General features: G+C 37.5%; 1 protein-coding gene across 1 annotated transcript in view; it reads left to right on the top strand.

Moving 5' to 3' along the window:
* DNAI3 (dynein axonemal intermediate chain 3) overlaps positions 1–18,126 on the top strand; it is a 60,339-nt gene that overhangs the window by 26,709 nt on the left and 15,504 nt on the right. Inside the window, exons 7-16 of the mRNA XM_070746627.1 lie at positions 2,013–2,212; positions 3,505–3,621; positions 5,513–5,703; positions 9,094–9,218; positions 9,343–9,432; positions 9,999–10,082; positions 11,403–11,531; positions 12,871–12,944; positions 14,311–14,458; positions 17,032–17,119. Of these exons, the coding sequence (XP_070602728.1) occupies positions 2,013–2,212; positions 3,505–3,621; positions 5,513–5,703; positions 9,094–9,218; positions 9,343–9,432; positions 9,999–10,082; positions 11,403–11,531; positions 12,871–12,944; positions 14,311–14,458; positions 17,032–17,119 (1,246 nt within the window). The remainder of the gene's footprint in view (positions 1–2,012; positions 2,213–3,504; positions 3,622–5,512; positions 5,704–9,093; positions 9,219–9,342; positions 9,433–9,998; positions 10,083–11,402; positions 11,532–12,870; positions 12,945–14,310; positions 14,459–17,031; positions 17,120–18,126) is intronic.

The following is an 18,126-nucleotide window of genomic DNA, read 5'->3' as shown; positions in this document are numbered from 1 at the left end:
AAAGTTTTACAAATCTTAATTTCGATGTAGGTATCAAATAGGGTTAGTATAACATAATTGCCAAAAAATACCTTTAATATAATCGTAATTACTATAGTAAAATAATGTCAAACCTTCAATCCAAACAATTAAGCTAATTTCAACTATTATACATCAAAGATCTTAGTATGTTGCTTATACTTGTACATACACTACTATATCATAATCGTCAAAAAGTACTTTTAAACTAATATTAATATTGTTATCACCTAGGTAAAAACTAATACAAAAAAAAACAACTAAAAATCAATCTATATGTCTTATTTTTTCTTATCTATCCATTTATAAACATTGTTCCATGTTTCATAAAATTTAGTATCCTCTTGATCGTTTAATCTTCTTGTCATCATGTCCATTTCAGCGCAATCTAATATTTTGGCTATAACCTCTTCTTCCTTGGGGATTTCCTCCCCTTTCCAATTTTGCGCATATATTATTCTAGCCGCGGTTAATATGTGTATAATTAAATAAAAAATTTCTTTCTTGTAGGTCTGATTTGTAACACCTAGTAAGTAAAATTCCAGGGTATTATCTATATCTTGCTTTATTATTTCTTTTAATATTTTTTCAATCATCTTCCAATATGTTTTTGCTTTACCACATGTCCACCATTGATGATAATAAGTTCCTATATCCTTCTTACATTTCCAGCATATTGGGGATGTTTTGGGAAACATTTTTGCTATCCTATTTGGTGGGAGATGCCATCTATAAAACATTTTAATTTGATTTTCTTTTAGTGAAACTGATTTAGTCATTTTCCAATTATTAATCCACACTTTCTCCCATGTATCTATATCTATTTCCTTGCCAATATTTCTACACCATCTTATCATAGTATCTTTTAAAGTCAACTCTATATTTTTATGGATAATTTTGTACAAGTATTTATCTAGGCAAATATGGATTACTCTTCATGCCATTTTTGAAATAGTTTAATAATCAAAATCGCAAAATTCATTTCAAACTAATTTAGGAATATAGTCAATTAACGTCTGAATATCTATGCATAAACTTGCTGTTAATTGTATAGTGCATAACACAGGAAACAATGTGCAATATAATATTATAGTTAGATTTTACTTAACACAAAAAATTATCCTTATGTACATTTATTATTTAAATAGTTTTAAAGTACAAGTAGTAAATATTTCTTCTGGTATAAGAAGTTATATACACTCCTCTACTTGCAACAGAATACCCTAGGCAACTAGACTTACAATCCTAGGTTTAGAAAGCTTAGAACTATGTCGCCTTAAACACGACCTAAGCATGTCCCATAAAATCATCTGCTACAATGTCCTTCCTGTCAACGACTACTTCTGCTTCAACCACAACAACACGTGAGCACACAACAGATACAAAGTTAAAGTAAACCACTCTAAACTCGACTGCAGGAAATACGACTTTAGTAACCGAACAGTTGATGCATGGAACTCATTACCAGACTCTGTAGTATAATCACCGAACCCCTAAAACTTTACCCTTGGACTATCTACTGTTGACCTCTCCCAATTCCCAAGAGGTCAGTAAGGGGCGTACATAAGTGCACTAGAGTGCTTTCTGTCCCCTGTCCTAATGTTTATCTTTTACTAGTATCATGTATATAAATATTGTTATATCTTTCTCTACTACCAATACGTACTTGACGAAAAATAAAAATAAAGTATGTTGTCCTATATGATCTGAAAGTTCAGTTATTTTGCCCATGGGAGATAAGAAAAAAAATCATTGCAATTCTTTTTTTTAGATTCCGATCAAATAACGCTACCTTCCTGATCATATGGACTATTATAATGACCCCTTATGTCTTTTGAGCTGTCCTATCAATGCAGCATTTTAAATATAATACCAGATCAAAAGGAAGCACAAAAGGCCAAGTCATATAATGTAACCATCAGATCCTGACCCCTAGGACTGACACTGCTCCAAAGCAATCCTTTCATTAAGAAGCATTTTTATTGGACTTTCAGATTAAATATATGATTTCTCGGCCACACAAAGAATTTGGGAGTCGGATTAAATTCCAAAGCAGAAATGCGTCACTTGACAAACATGCCTATGTGGAGTGCATGCCCTATCAAGACAAGAATTTCACCATTCGGCAGCTAGAGAAACATATTGGCGTCCAGGTAGTTCCAGAAGAAGAAAATACTGGAACTCAGACAAAATGGTAAAAAACTCATAATTTAATTTTTATTTTAAAAAGGGAAGAAAATTTCTGTCCTTTTTTTGAGAGGAATTTTTTGGGCAGGGGGGAAAGATAATAACAACTTCTACTTTCTTGCACCTAGAAAGCATGTGCATGAGAGATTTTATATACTGTATATTAATTTCATTTTATTCTGTCTTTGTCTATGATAGAATTCAGAACAATGTAATGGAGTTCTGGGTGGCTCCCCATTCAGTGGTTACCGATCACACTCAGATTTATTTGAATTACAGTAATTAAGATTGCTTTATTATGGGAATTCAGGGTCTGGATCATGCCCAATAAAATAGACTATTAGTCTTTAGCTGGAGATTTTGGAAATTGAAATCTAACCTATCAGGGGAGCATCAGACAAATAGCTGTTGTTGGCTAAGCCATATACCTCCCACATTGATTTAGCACTAAAACCAACCACATGTAATCTCAAACAAAAAATAAATGAACCCACAACCATTGCGCTACAAAAAAGGCATCCATATTTCTTCTTCTTTTTCAGTTAGATTTGCCTATGTTTCCTCAATCCTACAGAATCAACCAATACCAGGGTTGGGTTTGTCAAAATTCTGCAGAATTAGTAGATGCTATAGGACTGTGATGGCGAACCTATGGCACGGGTACCACAAGTGGCACACAGAGCTGTATCTGCTGGCACGCAATCCGTTGCCCTAGCTCAGTTCCAACATGCATGTATGTGCCGGCCAGCTGATTTTTGGCTTGTACAGAGGCTTATGGAGGTCACTTTTGGCTTCCAGGGAGCCTTTGGGGGGGAAGGGTGTTTTTACCCTCCCCTGGCTTCAGGGAAGCCTTTGGAGCCTGGGGAGACCGAAACACGAGCCTACTGGGCCTACCGAAAGTTAGGAAATAGGCCATCAGAGGGCCTCTGTGGAGTGAGGGAAGCTGGTGTCACCCTCCCCAGGCATTGAATTATGAGTGTGGGCACTCAAGCATGTGTGATAGCACGCGCCCACACTCTTTCGGCACCTGAGGAAAAAAAGGTTTGCCATCACTGCTATAGGACATGTGTGTCAAACTCGCAGTGTCACATTTCCGTCATATTGTGATGTTTTTCTGCTTCGTGTTGGAGCTGGAGTGGGTGTGGCCTGCACATGATGCATCTGGCCTGTAGGCCAGCAGTTTAACACCCCAGCTATAGGACAAACATCATTTAAATTATGATAGCCAGACTTCAGTGTTGGGAAGTCCTTTTTCCTCCCACTCTCCATTTTTTAAACAACGGAATTCATGTGCTTTAGGACCTATCCCAAAAATGCAACGACACAATATTACCCGAGAGAATTTACAGAGTATGAAAAGGAGGTGTCCTTGTCATCAGAAGACCTGAAACACTTTATCGTGTCTGTGGCTTTACGGTTAGTATTGTGCTTCACTAATGTAATGTGCTGAGATATAGGCAATAATATGCAAACAAACAACTCTCCCCACACCCCAAACCACCCACATTCTACACACTGCTTTAGTGACAGATGCAACTTGTATATCTGTATGTATGTTTGGTTTTTATAATAATGGGTTTTTAACTGTTTTTAGTATTGGATTATTATTAAATGCTGTTTTATTACTGTTGTTAGCCGCCCCAAGTCTGCGGAGAGGGGCGGCATTCAAATCCAATGAATGAATGAATGAATGAATGAATGAATGAATGAATGAATGAATGAATGAATGAATAAATAAATAAATAAACAAATAAATAAACAAACTTTTCAGAATCCATTCCTTGTATTTGAGCAGTGTCAGTTGGGTGTGATTTACAGTTATTAAACTGATGAGACATCCCCTTTAAAAAAACGATTTCTACATAGCTGCCAATAAGCTGGCTGGGGTGAACCCTACCTCTGGTTTCCAGTTTATAGTAAGCATTGATGGATTCAGACCCATTACTAATGACCATTTACTAATGGAATAATTGAGAGAGAAACACCAGGTTGTCTGCTCAGATGGGGACACACCTTGCCCAGCTGCAGCCCAAAATAGGGAATTTGCAGGGTATTCACATGCTTGGCAGGATGGCCTTACCCTGGAAATTTTCCTCATAACCAGTGATGGACTCCTATGAGTATGGTCAGGTACACAGAAAACGGTAGAAAAATTTTGAATTTTTTTTCTTTTTTGGGTACGGGTATGTTTTTCCTATCGCAGCAAATGAGGTTGAATGTGTATAATTTTAGAAGAGCTCTCTGTGTGTGTGTACATACGTATACAGTTTATATAGTAGATAATGTATATTTTTGTGTGCCTGTGTGTAATATGTATGTACACATATGGCATATACAGTGGTCCCTTGACTTTCACGGGGGACACGTTCCAAGACCGTCTGCGAAAGTCAAATTTCCACGAAGTAGAGACACTCCCTTCCTTCCTCCCCCTCCCTCCTCCATTCCTGGTTTTACTTACCCCCAGAACTCGCAGGGGCAACGGGGTGGCAAGCTGGGGGCTTTGCTGCGCTCGCTGCCCATGTCTCTCATGGAAGCGGCGGCAGCATGGGTGCTCAGGGTCAGGGCAGGGGAAGAGGAAGCTCAAGGCAAGAGGAATCCAGGCCAGGACTCGAAGCCAGGCTGGTCAGCTGGGAAGTCAGACGCTACCACTAGGCTAAGGTGGGTGGGGGAAGAAGAGGTGGCGGCGGGCAGCAGTAAGCGACGGCAGCAGAAAAAGAGGCTCCGAGAATTAAAGGGGAGGGGTCAGGAAGCTGGGGAAGAAGCAGAGCTTTTATTTAAAGAAGCAGGACAGCTGGGGTGGGGAGGGGAGGAAGAGAGTTAAAACACACAGGGAAAACATTCAAATGTTAAAAAAAAAGGGGGGAAGTATTTTTTCCATTAATATTTTTTGAAAACCCTTGGTATAGCCTTTCCGTGAAAGTCAGACCCGCGAAAGTCATGGGACTAGAATTAAATAGGATGTTTTGGATGTTCAGTAATAGTAAATAGATAGGGAAATTGTATCTCTTTGAGGTAAGGAGAGGCCAGGCACATTAACCCTAACCCAAACCCTTGACGTGAGTGACATCAAGATGGCCACCTTTAAGCCAGTCACATGACCTTTAAGCCACCACAGTCACATGATCGTCAAGCCACTCCCACCTGGTCACATGACTGGCAAGCCACATCCACAAAATAAGCCATATCCACAGTGTGGTGGTAAAATGTTTTGCAGCCCTTCACTGCTCATAACCCATTGATGCCTGATGTAGATAATTCTTCAAGTATTTTAATTTCTCCCTCCCACTCTCCCTCTTCCCTGCCACAGAGTTGAAATTGCACTGCAACAAAATGAAATCATGAATGTTTTTTTTGATGACTGGAAAGCTCTTGCAGAAGAGGAAAGTGGTTTTGCAGGTAAATCTGATGTTACCATGAAGGAATATCAGTCCTTTACAGATCTGCATTATCTCAAGGACAGAACTGTTAGCTGCGTCTGCTGGCACCCGACCATTTATGGTAAGTGTTAAGTATGCTACATATGGGTTACTGGGGAGAATTCAAAAGTTCATGGTTTTGCATGATCTGTTCTGATTGGTTCATTGCTTCAGCGCCAAAATTGTAACACTGTCAAAGTTGCCTGTTGCTAGGGCTGTTTAGTATAAATACTTTGAGACGCTGCATATGTTCACTCACGCCTAGATTTGTTAATTAGAATCCGTTTAGCAATAGTCTTCCTGTCAGACAATAAACTTGAGAAACTATATCAGCCTTGTTCGAGAATCATTTCACTGGCGACGAGGAGGTCGAACCTCTGCTTTAAGTGCCATGACTACCCCTTCTGTAGTTCAACCGCTGGAGTTCTTTGATCCGGAAAAGACAACGTGGAAAGCCTATATGGCTAAATTTGATATTTTCCTAGAGGCGGCTGGAATGAAGGACTTTTGTAAGGTTTACAAAACAATGGTTCATATTTACAACAATTGTGGTGGGTATCTGGAAAAGGCAGTGGCTCTTATATTTTATTTAGTCTGTTCTCTGAAAAAAAAACAATCAATAGCAGATAATTTATAATACTGTGAAATTGGAATCGCCGTCTTAACTAGGGAGGAGTGTTGGCTGATTGGGTACACCTTTTTCTAAAACACTTGATAAATACTCAGAGCAGCTGCCATGTAAAATCTAGAGATAACCTTTTCTAAAGAGTGGAAACCATTAAATTTAGGAAATCAGCAAAAGTAACAATATTTTTGTTCTAAAAATAAAAAAACCAGAAATAGGCACTTGCGTGAAAAGAGATATGACATCGAAGCTTACAAGAAGGTCACTTCTTATGTACAAAACTCATTCCGCTTCATAGAAATCATAAAGGAACAAAACCTACAACCCAGTGACCTTCTTGTAAGCTTCGATGTCATATCTCTCTTCACCCAAGTGCCTATTAAAGAAGCCCTGACAGCCATCCAAAATAAATACAACCCCCCAAAGCACATCTTAGATCTGACCAACCACTGCCTGATGAATACATACTTCATCCACAATGGACAAAGATACAAACAGATAGAAGGAGCCCCCATGGGATCACCCCTCTCACCCGTCATCGCAAACGTATACATGGAACATTTTGAAATCAATGCCTTGGATAAATCTGAACCCAAACCCAAACTCTGGCTTAGATATGTAGATGATACCTTCGTAATTTGGCTACATGGGAAAGAAAAACTGGACAGCTTCCTCACACATCTCAAGAGCATACACCCCAAAATACAATTCACCATGGAAACAGAAACCAACAACCAACTTCCCTTTCTGGATGTCCTAATCTACAAAAAACCCAATGGCTCCCTAGGACACACCGTCTACCAAAAGAAGGCACACACCAACCACTACTTGAACACTAAATCCCACCACCACCCTGCACAGATCAATTCCGTAGCCAGGACCCTCATCTCCAGAACCACCTAGCTGACAAAGACCACGTGGAAATTGAATTACACAGTCTCACAAATGTATTAATTTCCAATGGATTCCAAAGAGAGGCAATCACCAAGCTAATCCAAAAAGAGACACCCCCCAAGAACCAAGACACAGAACAGGACAACTGTATTGTCCTCCTCCCTTACATCAAAGGCACCACAGATAAAATCAGCAAAATTCTCCGCAAACACAACATCAAGACAACCTTTGGCAACATCCTAAAAAATCCCAAGGACAAGATCCAGCTAGAAAACCAAGGAGTTTATCAAATACCATGTAAAATCTGCCCAGCCACATATATTGGACAAACTAACAGGAGAGTAAATGCATGTGTTGCAGAACATAATAATGCATTAAAGAAAAAAGAAAAAACCTCCTCCCTTTTCCAACGCTTCAAAACTACAGGACATGAAATTGATTTTGACAGTACCAAATTAATTTCCAAAACAGAACATTACAGCAAAAGAATAATCATGGAAGCCATCGAGATAGAAAAACATCCCCAAAATATGAACAAGCGGGATGATACCTCCCGTCTACCAAACATCTGGAAACCAGCCCTCAAACGTATCCCAGCCATAGAAACCAGACTCAGAACACACATTGCAAAACAATCAAGTAGCCTGCAAGCTCCAACTACTCAGGATATCACGCCTAATCTACAACCATTAACTAATCAGCATACCTCAGCTACATCAACGACCCCAGGTGTTTACCCCACTGACTCACCAGGAAGTTTCTACACAGCAGGCAATTGCTGAGCCATCAAACCACACCCAGCCACCAGTATTTATAGAAGGAAGGCAGCTCAGGTCTCCCTGTGTTTGCCCTAGAACAAGGACAGAAACACCAGCCTGAAGATGACGAGTGGGACCTCGTCGAAACGTTGCCAGAAATGTCCAAATCCTACACAGGAAGAAACCCGAATATACCAAGACCATCATATCTATATCTATATCTATATCTATATCTATCTATCTGTCTATCTATTTATGTAACATATTTTACATGTAACATGTGATACATATATATATATAACATATTTTTACATGTTATTTACATATTTGAATATACCAGGATAATTTGACAGAAAAAACATATGTGTGTGTGTGTGTGTGTAGTGTATATGTATGTGTGCATATGTTTATATATATCAGCTCCATAATCACGGCCTGTTGATGATGATGATGATGATGATAATAATAATAATAATAATAACAACAACAACAACAATTTATTAGATTTGTATGTCGCCCCTCTCTGGAGACTCGGAGCGGCTCACAACAAAAACAACAATGTGACAAATCCAATATATTAAAAGACATCTAAAAACCCATTATTAAAACCATACAACACAATCATACCATACATAAACAATATAAGCCCAGGGATACCTTAATTTCCCCATGCCTGACGACATAGGTGGGTCTTCAATAGCTTACAAAAGGCAAGGAGGGTGGGGGCGGTTCTGATCTCCAGGGGGAGTTGATTCCAGAGGGCCTGGGACGCCACAGAGAAGGCTCTTCCCCTGAGGTCCGCCAGATGACATCATTTAGTCGACGGGACCCGGAGAAGGTCAACTCTGTGGGACATTATCGGTTGCTGGGATTTGTGCGGCACAAGACGGTTCCAAAGGTATTCTGGCCCGATGCCATGTAGGGCTTTATAGGTCATTACCAACACTTTGAATTGTGACCGGAAACTAATTGGCAGCCAGTGCAGGCCGTGGAGTGTTGACGAAATGTGGGCAAATCTAGGAAGTACATGGGCAAATCTAGGAAGGATAAGAGGTGACCATGCTTGCCGCCTCCTGCATGTCAAAAAAAGGAAGACATGGTCGAAAAGAAGTCCTTGCCATTTGATCAGCGATGAAAAGAAAATACAACTGGGTCTTATTTTGGGTGAAACACGGTATATATTGTCTTCATACAGGAATAATTGTCGTAGCAGTGACAGAACGGCTCACTTATGAGGAGCGAGTAGCCCAAACTGGGAAATTGCTCTTATGGAAAGCCCCAATTCTGTTCTGGAGTTTTGCTGACCCAATTCATCCTCAGGTATTCTTTGATTTTGAAGACTTTATTATTTCTGAACTCTGCTTAACCAAAACAATCACTTTACTTGGTGAAAATTTTGTTCAAAATTGATTGAGCTCTCCCTCTCTCTTAATGTTATTTCTAGCTGATGCTGGAGTGCCCTGAAGATGTTTATTGTTTTGAGTTTTCTCCAAATGATCCCAACATCATTGTTGGAGGCTGTCTGAATGGACAGGTTAGCAATTGTATTTGTACACTTCTCTCTCCCTCCCTCCCTCTCTCTCATTTAAAGTCAGCACTGAGCTATATGTTTGTATGCATCGTGTATCTTTTTTTCATTGTGTAATAAGTTACACTCTCTTCCCCAAATTTTTCCTAATAATGTTTAATGGAATTTTAAAAAATTGAGAGAATCTGGGCTGCAGATGACCAAAATGTGCTCTCAAATTTCCAAAACACATAGTCCAGATAATAGAACTGTGAATATCCTTACTATATTTCCACATCTGGGGTTCAGTCTGCTACTTTTCAACTTTCATAACTTCTACCTTTCTGATATTGAAACAAAAAAACAATTCCTTCCTTTCTATGCTTACACATATAATCCTAGCATTGCAATTTTTCACAGAGTCAGGAAAATCTGTCTCTTAATGTCGCTTGAATTTGGGAAATTTAATAGTCTCAGTACAATTGGAGGGGAACATTCATGGGGGTTGGGTGGAGTATTAAGTAGAAGAGACGTGTTTCAAACACCTGTCCTGCACTTGATTTATCAAATCTGCTGTTCTGCTCTAATGCCAGGTTGTATTGTGGGACATTTCAGAATACGAAGAAAGGTTAAGAACTGCCAAGTCGGGTACCACTGTTGGCACAACAGTTAATCTGGTGAGCATTCCATATTTGTTATTCTTCCCTAATATCAATTACTTACTCCTAGATAAATAAATACTTCTATGTGAATAAGTTTGCAAGAGTCTAAGTTTGGTGGGTCTCCTACACCTCCGATAGGGCTAAGTAGATTTGAGAAATTTTCACTTGGACTTTCAAACAAAGGTAAGTTTCATGTTTGGACTAAAATTGGCTCACAGCTTTAATTCGACCATGGTTTCAGAATAAATTAGAAAATCAAGGGTCAGGTGTATGGTGCTATTGTTTAAACAAATCTAAGTTTGACCCGACAGAAATGTGTGGTTTATTTAAAACTAAATGTTTCAAAGCTTATGGCTATTGGACAGGAAAAGGAACCAGCTCCCCCCGGAGATTAGAATTGCCCCCACCCTCCTTGCCTTTCGTAAACTCCTTAAAATCCACCTCTGCCGTCAGGCATGGGGGAATTGAGACATCTCCCCTGGGCCTATACAGTTTATGCATGGTATGTTTGTGTGTATGTTTTGCTTTTTAATAAGGGGTTTTTAGTGACTTTTAATTATTAGATTTGTTATACATTGTTTTATTATTGTTGTGAGCTGCCCCGAGTCTGCGGAGAGGGGTGGCATACAAATCTAATTAATAATAATAATAATAATAATAATAATAATAATAATAATAATAATAATAGAAGAAAGAGAGAAGGAAATTCTGTATATCTGTGCCAGAGGTGAGTTACTCCCGGTTCCGTCCGGTTCGCCTGAGCCGGTAGCAACCCGCTGGTGACATCATGATGATGTCACAGAGCTGGTTCAGTCAGTGCCAGTCCATGAGCGCCACCATTTCTTCTTCTTTTTTTTGAATTTTTGAATTTGTCCCCCCAAATATTTCCCCTGGGGTTTTTTCTTCTTCTGTGTATGCATTGCCATCTTGTTGGCTTTTGGGAGGGATTTGGAGGGGGATTTTTTTGCACTGCGCATGCACGCATAGTTGACGCGCCCATACAGGATGGGAGGAAGCGAACCGGCAACGAGGAAAGTCAGAACCCACCCCTGATCTGTGCCCATATTACAAGAAATAATGACTTCATTACGTTTGAATGGCTCAGCCCTCCTCCCCCACTAGCTAATGTATTTTCCTTATTCCCTCCAACTGATGATGCCATATATCATTAATTTCTGTGAATATTAGAATATCATTATATTTTAAAGAGAGGATTTATTTGTTTGTTTATTAAATTTATATGCCATCTATCTTGCCTATAAGATTAGTTTTGATTTTTAAAAAGTGTGATAGCCAATTTCTTCTTAAGTGTTAACATGTCATGTTCAATTTTAGCCCAGTTTCATGCTGGAACAACAAATAGGGAAGGAGCCACACTTGGTGAGGTACTGTGCAGTCTCATCCATAGAATATGGCCATAAATCTATAATAACAGATATACACTGGCTGCCAGATTTTTTTGAGGTAAGATTCAAATATTACTTTTTCCTCTTGAGTCACTGAGGGGGGAAAAATACAAACACCACCAGATTCATTCAGTCTTCTTACTTTAAAAGGTGGCTATTGTGAAAGCAAAATGAGTGAAGATTCGGCTATATACTGTTTTGAGGAAGTATTGGATATAAATGTATTCTATATGCATATTTTTCATAGAATATTTAATGGGGTTTGCAAATCATGGGTTATGACCCCCTCAGGGGTATCATGAGCAACTTGGAGGGAGTCATATAAAAAAGTCCAAACCCTATTGGACTTATGCAGGAAATGGACCATCAAATGTGGTCTTGATTTGTTTGGAGAAGCCTAGGCTAGTTTTGAGAAAAGCTTAAAGGAATAGTACATTCACAGATTGTGGGAGTGTTTGCTTATTTTTCTTTAGGTATATGGTGTGGGATTTTCACAAATTTACTTATTACTATGGGAGTTCCAGATAATTCCTAGATTGGGGTACTAGAAGAGGTCAAAGGAACCTAACATCAGATCCATACGCAGTCATGGAAGCTCTCTTTTGTATCTTCAATGTCATCACTATCTCGCCCCTCCTCCAAACAACTTCCATGTGTTTTGAGATCAGCCAGACGACATAGTGTTCTCTCGGCTTCTTCAGATTCTTGAAACAAAAATTGGGTTATAACTTATAAACCTAACAAATAAATACTTAAAATACAGTCTGTGTGTCTCGATTTGCAATAAATAACAACCCCAGCATTATTTACTCCTGTGGAATCCAAGGGCTGATTCACAAGAACATTTCTTTCACCAGATGTGTAAGAAATTTTGTGGAAGAAAAATTACATATGTATAATTTCAGAAAAATGCTTGTAAATCATTTGGATGATTTTCATTTGTGCCCAACTACAGTGCTCATTAAGTAATATGCAAAATGTTCACTTTTTATTTTCTCAACTGGGAATTGATATTATTTTTACTGTACTTTCTACTAAAGTAATGTACGAGTGAACACTGTTTGGCTGCTTAAGAAATTAGCAAGCCTGTTAGAAAACTAGTATTTCTAAATATGCTCAATGAACATGAACATTTCTGTAATATCTGTGTAAGGGTTTTTACTTTCTTTTAATTGGAAATATTGTGCAACCTTTAATAAACCTGGGAGAATGTAACACTGGCCCAAACCCCCCCCCCCAAAACAAAACCACACACAATTTCCACATTTGGCCGCTACCTCCTCCAACTTCTGAGTTTGTCCACCCTGAAACATTTATTTCTTTGTAGTGTTTTGTAAAAAATATTGGGTTTTTTGCTGTTTCTAATAAGAAATGGTATTTTGCTTAATCTTTCTTAGGTGAACAGGATGGGTACTGTTTTTGAAAACAGAGCTGGAATCTGTGTGCAACTTATGACCTGTTCACCAGACTGGTAATATTTTATTCAAAAATTTGTTATATCAAGATCGAGTTATATGTTTGTGTGTTCCCACTTTCTATTAGTTCTGTGTGCCCAGATGAGGAAACGTATTCTAGATTCTTATATGACTGTTTCTGGTGAAAATAAATATTAATTATTTAATAATAATAATAATAATAATAATAATAATAATAATAATAATAATAATATTACAATATTTAAATCAGGATTGTAACTTATTGAAGCATGATGCCAAAATTGGGAGGCAGGATATAAATAATCTCCATTATTTCTTTGATCAGTCAAGGCACTGCTGAAAGCACCCAAAGCATCCTATTCACACTCTGGTCATCTGATACAAATGTCACCTTAATTATTAAATGTTGAAGGAACTACCAAGATGGTTGTTAAGATATGTGCAGAGTAATCCTTGAGTAAAAAGGGTATGCAGACAGAAACCTTTATGAGAGTAGTTATGAATAAATACACAGCCACACACAGACTAACTTGACTTAAAGTTTACTTTAAGAAGTAGCACAATCCGATAAATAGTCCAGGTCATACACATAATAGTCAGAGTAACTATTCTGTCCAAAGAATATTATATTACAAAGTTTCTTACCAGTTTTCTTTGACATAAACAGTAAATAGACACCAAGCTTAAACACAGTTTAGCTACAACAGAGACCAGAATGTCTAACAAAACATTTTAGAGAGAATATCAGAGAGAGCAAGCTATGATCAGAGAGAAAGAACTGTGATCTCTAGCTCCCTCTTGTGGCAATCTATATCACCATCAGTCAAGCAAACAGCATATAAATAAAGCTACATTACATACATTGTTGGTTTATATATTGCCAATCCAACTGTTTGGACAGAGTCATAACAATGATTACATGGGGCATGAGGCATGTGAAGAGCAGAGGTCCTTTCGAAAACGCCACTATTGTGCTGCCCTCTTACATAGTGCTACTAGACGTGACCTGTAAAAGTCTGGATGATTGTACATGGAACAAAAAGAAATTAAAATAGACCCCTCTTCTCTGCTGCCATCAAATGTTCATCAGAAATTTTGCAGTTCAGATTTGTTAACCCTGCTCATAATGTGAAACAGATTGAGGAGGAATCAAATTATTGGTGGTTCCAGAATCTTGAGACAACAGCCTAGAGTGCATTAAAGACTAGTTGGCAGGACATAATGAAGGCTACTAATGTCCTTTCTGACTGTCAAACAACACAGCATAATTTCCACACTGTATTTACTTAATTTGGGTACTGATTAGATATGGTAAAAACTGCTCAAATACTCAAATTTACTTTAGATACAAAAGACAACCCTGCGACTCTTCCAATTTTATTGTTATTCCCATCTACCTAGCACAATATATGTTTGGGATCTTCGAGTTTACAGGGCTACTTTACAATCTTCAGCTGAGAAGAAAAAGGAAGAGGGCATTATTAATGTTCCACCTGATGTGCCCACCACCTTCAAACACCTAGACCTTGCCTGGAAACCTATCATAAAGGTACAGCAGAGTTGTGCAGAGAATTTTAAACAATGATCAAGATGGAGGGAAGATGCATCATTAATCTTCTCATCTCCTAAAATATGGAATTTGGTTCAAATAGGAATATCTTGAAACATTGCTACAATGGAAGATCATTTGTGATCTCCAAATGCAAGAAACTGGGAAGCTGAATCTTACTTCCCCAAAAGCATCAAGGAAGAAGGCAATGCAAGTTTTGTCTTTTTTTAAAAAATTGCCAGATGGTGTAGGTTTTTTTATAAAGCAATTAAAGATATTTTAATGTAATTGTTTTATAGAACCAGGAATAACAGGTCATCCAGATAATTATGGGGTTTTGTCAATTTATATCTAGAAACAAATTGGGGGGAAAACCCCTCAATACATTCATATTGTATTATCATTATCATTATTGTTATTATTTCATATTATTCATATAAATTCAAGTAAATTCAGCCACCTCCAAATTGGAATGTTCTCCACGCATATCACCAGAAATTTAACTTAATGGAGATATGGAAACAATTTAATTTAGTTGTCAATTTAAAATATGCAAAATGATACATTTTCTGTGTCCTGTGCATGGCACTATTCTTCAAAATCTCAGTCGATGGGTATTTTGTTTGAAAAGTGCAACATTTTTTCAGTTTAAAATTATGATTATCCAATAGGAAAGGGAGAAGGAAAATTCCTATTGTTGGAAATGGTGTTTTAGCCTCCTTTTCAAAGAAAATAGCTGGACAATTCCACATTGCAGCTTTAAGCTACTTGTGTCTCATATTTGTGCCAGCTGGATTCTAAGACTGTTTAGGAGAATTCTGTCCTGCTTGGGACATTGTGGTGGTGCTATTCTCAGGCACAAAGGATCAAGATCACAGAATAAGTACTAGTCAAATTGATTTATTGTTCATGCCTATGCCCAAGAATCTAGACAACAAATAATCAGCACTAAATTGGTGCTAGAGCTGCTCTGAGTCTCCAGAGAGGGGTGGCATACAAATCTAATTAATAATAATTAATAATAATAATAATAATAATAATAATAATAATAATAATAATAATAGAAAACATTTGGACATTTGAAAACCATCGGAATTGACAAAATCTCCATCTGTCAATTGCAAAAGGCCGCTTTACTGGGATCGGCAAACATAATTCGCCGCTACATCACGCAGTCCTTGGTGCTTGGGAAGTGCCCGACTGGTGATGAAATACGAAATCCAGCATAGTGATCTCGTTTGCTGTGTTGTATTGACATAATAATAATAATAATAATAATAATAATAATAATAATAATAATAATAATAATAATAATAATAATAGACAAGATTTAACAGAATTCAAGAGAGGTTGAACTTAGATTATTTATAGGAACGTAATGACTCCCCTTTTGACACCTCCTTTAGGTTCAGCCTGCCAGATATACAAGTACTGTATTCAGTCTGGATTACCAATTCCTGTAGTCCTCATTGGACAGTTCCCCTGATGCTGTTTCTCCTACTTTCCATGCCAGGAAATGAACTAGAAAATAAATGTTGTTTATAAAATTAAAGTATCAACATGCCAACGATATACACCCAGAAATCAGCTTTATAATAAATATATTTCTTGTATTTTCCCAAAATTTGCTCTCTAATCTCAGTACAACTAGAATGAATTTCATTCTAATATAGCAGCTATAACATTTACCGAATATAGAGGGAGCTATGAATTTAAAAAAATATATTTTGGTTTGGGCTTCTTTCAATGCTATTATTCTTTCTCTGAGGTATCCTGACCACTTCTTTTTTAGAGCAGTTTTTTACACATGAAGTTAAAACCAGCTCACAATATAAAATTAATCATTAAAACATCTTGTACCATTTAATGTATTAAGAAGATTAGATAACATGTTTTGTGTATTGGTATTGCAAGAGATTTCTCTAACTCATATGGATTGGTCATCCCCTTTCAAGACTCTTTTTCAGTTTCAAGTTATTACCTATGTTAAATCTTTGTTTTGTTGAGTGTAAGTTCATGCCTTCCTTTCGAAGCCAATAATATTTTTATATGAGTTATATAATACACACACACACACACACACACACACACATACATATATATATATATTTGTGACATTTAACTAATGTAAAATATTTTTTTAAAAATAATATAATCATATCTTTAAATGCAATGCACCAAATATAGCTTTATCTTAACAGGAAATAGTCAACAAGCCCCCACCCCAAAGTACTTAAACTGATACTGATCTTAGAAGATTTAATAGCTTTAAATCCCTCTGAGTCCTTTCATATTGTTTTAAAAATGTATTGTTAAAAATAAAAACAAATCAAGCAATCAGATGTAATTACAACAATTAATAGTGTATCTATAGTTATTGTGAACTAGGACCCATAAATTATCTTAGAATAATATTGGTTGGTTTGTATTCTATATTTGCAACCCAGACACTTTGTTTTTTAAGAGAATTGTGTTAGCATAAATAGGTTTCTGGCATTATTTTTGAATGAACATACTTGTTTTTTCCCCCATTATGCATTTTGTTAAATGCCTTTTCTAAAATCCTAAACCAGATCAATCTGCCCAAGTCAGATACAAGTGCTGACTATAGTCCATTAAGATTTAGCTTCAGAGAAGAGCACCATCACACCAAAATTCAAGGTAAACAATTTTTATGTTTTGGGGAAATTTATCAACAATGAGCATAATTTAGAACTGGGTGGCAGAGTGAATAGCAAAAGAGACAAATCTTACCCAAATGATCAATATGGGTTTCTAGTAGAGACATCTGATACAACATAACTGTCAGGCCGAAGCCATCATTTGAAGTTAGAGACTTTGGCCTGCCACAAAAGAATAATATTGTGGTTACTGGGAGGGGTAATTGCATGAGAGGGAAAGTTACTAGCCACAACAAATTCCTTTCTTGGAGTCCAAGGTCATTCTTTGTTCTGTAAGGAGGAGGTTGGTGGAATCCCTGTAACCAGATTGGTCCTTGTGATGAACTGGTGGATGTGGGATGAGGGATGAGGGATGAACCTCAACCTGGGTGGGGTACTGGAAGGAAGTTAGTATCGGGATGGCTACAGTGTAACCAACATGGCTCTGTTTATCAATCGAACCTTGGATGAGAGAATTTCTCAGATGCTATTTAGAGCGCTGACCATAACAGAGGTGCAAAAGACACAGAGGTTGTGTTGCATCAGTGCAATTTCACACTCATCATTTGACCTCTTGATTCCGTCTATGGATGGTTCCATTTCTTAATAAATAATCTGAGTAGTTTTTGAACATTTGTAAGGTGTGATGGAATATATACACGCAGTAGAGATTTGGGAGACTTTTGGCATCACAGAGTTTTCCAAGATAGAGAGGCCCAGATTAAGAGACTCCACAGTCCTGAGTAGGAAATTGGTTCAGGGTAGCCATATGCTAGCATCTCTCAGAGTATATCTAGTAAGTTAGATGGTTATAGCTTGGATTTGGCAAGATTTTATCCACTAGGTCTAAGCAAATAAAGGATTGAACTCTATTGGATCTTGATTGTGAACTTTGGTTTTATTGAGCTTGTTTCTAGTAGATAATATTAAGTACAATTTATATTCCTAGAGTTTTATACCTAATAGTTAATCATTGTCCGACACCCAGAATCATTAATTGTATGTTGT

This window comes from Erythrolamprus reginae, chromosome 3 (genome assembly GCF_031021105.1).
Source record: "Erythrolamprus reginae isolate rEryReg1 chromosome 3, rEryReg1.hap1, whole genome shotgun sequence".
NCBI lineage: Eukaryota > Metazoa > Chordata > Lepidosauria > Squamata > Dipsadidae > Erythrolamprus > Erythrolamprus reginae.
Note: the sequence above shows the minus strand (reverse complement) of the source record. Positions and strands in the feature narration are given on the sequence as shown.